The sequence below is a fragment of the Neopelma chrysocephalum genome, unplaced genomic scaffold, assembly GCF_003984885.1.
Source record: "Neopelma chrysocephalum unplaced genomic scaffold, ASM398488v2 Primary Assembly neopelma1_96456, whole genome shotgun sequence".
NCBI classification, from domain to species: Eukaryota; Metazoa; Chordata; class Aves; order Passeriformes; family Pipridae; genus Neopelma; species Neopelma chrysocephalum.
Genome location: NW_020925103.1, coordinates 3390 through 5144, shown reverse-complemented (window position 1 = coordinate 5144; position 1755 = coordinate 3390). Strand labels below are relative to the sequence as shown.

General features: G+C 58.9%; 1 protein-coding gene across 1 annotated transcript in view; it reads left to right on the top strand.

Moving 5' to 3' along the window:
• PSMD4 (proteasome 26S subunit, non-ATPase 4) overlaps window positions 1-1755 on the top strand; it is a 7172-nt gene that overhangs the window by 2037 nt on the left and 3380 nt on the right. Inside the window, exons 3-4 of the mRNA XM_027708658.1 lie at window positions 365-451; window positions 1388-1456. Coding sequence (XP_027564459.1) covers window positions 365-451; window positions 1388-1456 — 156 coding nt within the window. The remainder of the gene's footprint in view (window positions 1-364; window positions 452-1387; window positions 1457-1755) is intronic.

The following is a 1755-nucleotide window of genomic DNA, read 5'->3' as shown; positions in this document are numbered from 1 at the left end:
CCCCCAGTAACCCTCCCAGTGCTCCCAGTGTCCCCCAGTAACCCTCCTAGTGTCCCCCAGTAACCCTCCCAGGGCTCCCAGTGCCCCTCAGTAACCCTCCCAATGCTCCCAGTGCCCCCCAGTAACCCTCCCAGTGCTCCCAGTGTCCCCCAGTAACCCTCCCAGTGCCCCCCAGTAACCCTCCCAGTGCTCCCAGTGCCTCCCAGTAACCCTCCCAGTGCTCCCAGTGCCTCCCAGTAACCCTCCCAGTCCCTCCCAGCGCTGGCAGTTTTTCCCTGGCAGCCCAGCCGAGCTGCACAGCCCCTTCCCACCCATTTTCCCTGGGAATTCCCCCTGGGAATTCCCATGATCCATGTCCCCCCAGCTGGCCCTGAAGCACCGGCAGGGCAAGAACCACAAGATGAGGATCATCGCCTTCGTGGGGAGCCCCGTGGAGGACAACGAGAAGGATGTGAGTGAAACCCACCTTTGGGGTGGATTTTGGGGGTCCCTGGCACCAAAATTCCAGCCTCAGACCCCATCCAGGAGGCTCTGGAGGCCTGGATCCCTGGGCTGGATCCATGGGGTGGATCCCAGGGCAGATCCAGCTCTCCCAGAGGGAGCTTGTGCCATGTCCTGTCACCTGCTCTGAGCTCTTTTCCTGAGGATCTGGGGTGGGAATTCCACGCTCTGAGCCTTGGCTTGGAGCTGGGAGGATGATTTTGGGCCAAATCCTGGTGGATCAGAGCCCCCAATCCCAACTAATCCCACCTTTGGGGTGGATTTTGGGGTCCCTGGCACCAAAATTCCAGCCTCAGACCCCATCCAGGAGGCTCTGGAGGCCTGGATCCATGGGCTGGATCCATGGGGTGGATCCCAGGGCAGATCCAGCTCTCCCAGAGGGAGCTCGTGCCATGTCCTGTCACCTGCTCTGAGCTCTTTCCCTGAGGATCTGGGGTGGGAATTCCACGCTCTGAGCTCTTTCCCTGAGGATCTGGGGTGGGAATTCCACGCTCTGAGCTCTTTTCCTGAGGATCTGGGGTGGGAATTCCATGCTCTGGGCTCTTTTCCTGAGGATCTGGGGTGGGAATTCCATGCTCTGAGCTCTTTCCCTGAGGATCTGGGGTGGGAATTCCATGCTCTGAGCTCTTTCCCTGAGGATCTGGGGTGGGAATTCCACACTCTGAGCTCTTTCCCTGAGGATCTGGGGTGGGAATTCCATGCTCTGGGCTCTTTTCCTGAGGATCTGGGGTGGGAATTCCATGCTCTGAGCTCTTTCCCTGAGGATCTGGGGTGGGAATTCCACGCTCTGAGCCTCGGGTTGGAGCTGGGTGGCTGATTTTGGGCCAAATCCTGTTGGATCAGAGCCCCCAATCCCAACTAATTCCATGGCCTCTCCTCCTGGCAGCTGGTGAAGCTGGCGAAGCGGCTCAAGAAGGAGAAGGTCAACGTGGACATCATCAATTTTGGGGAGGAGGTGAGACTTCTGTGATCCATGGGGTGGGTTCTGAGCTTCTGGGAGCCTGAAAATGGAATTTGGGGAGGAGGTGAGATATCCATGATCCATGGCAGGGTCTGGGAGCCTGGAAATGGGATTTGGGGAGGAGGTGAGACTTCTGTGATCCGTGGGGTGGGGGCTGGAGATCCAGGAGGTGAGACTTCCACGATCCAGGCAGGGATGGAGATCCAGGCAGGCTCTGAGCTTCCAGGAGCCCGAAAACGGGATTTAGGGAGGAACATTTTCCCTCCGGAAAACCCCTCTCCCGCTTCCCTGTG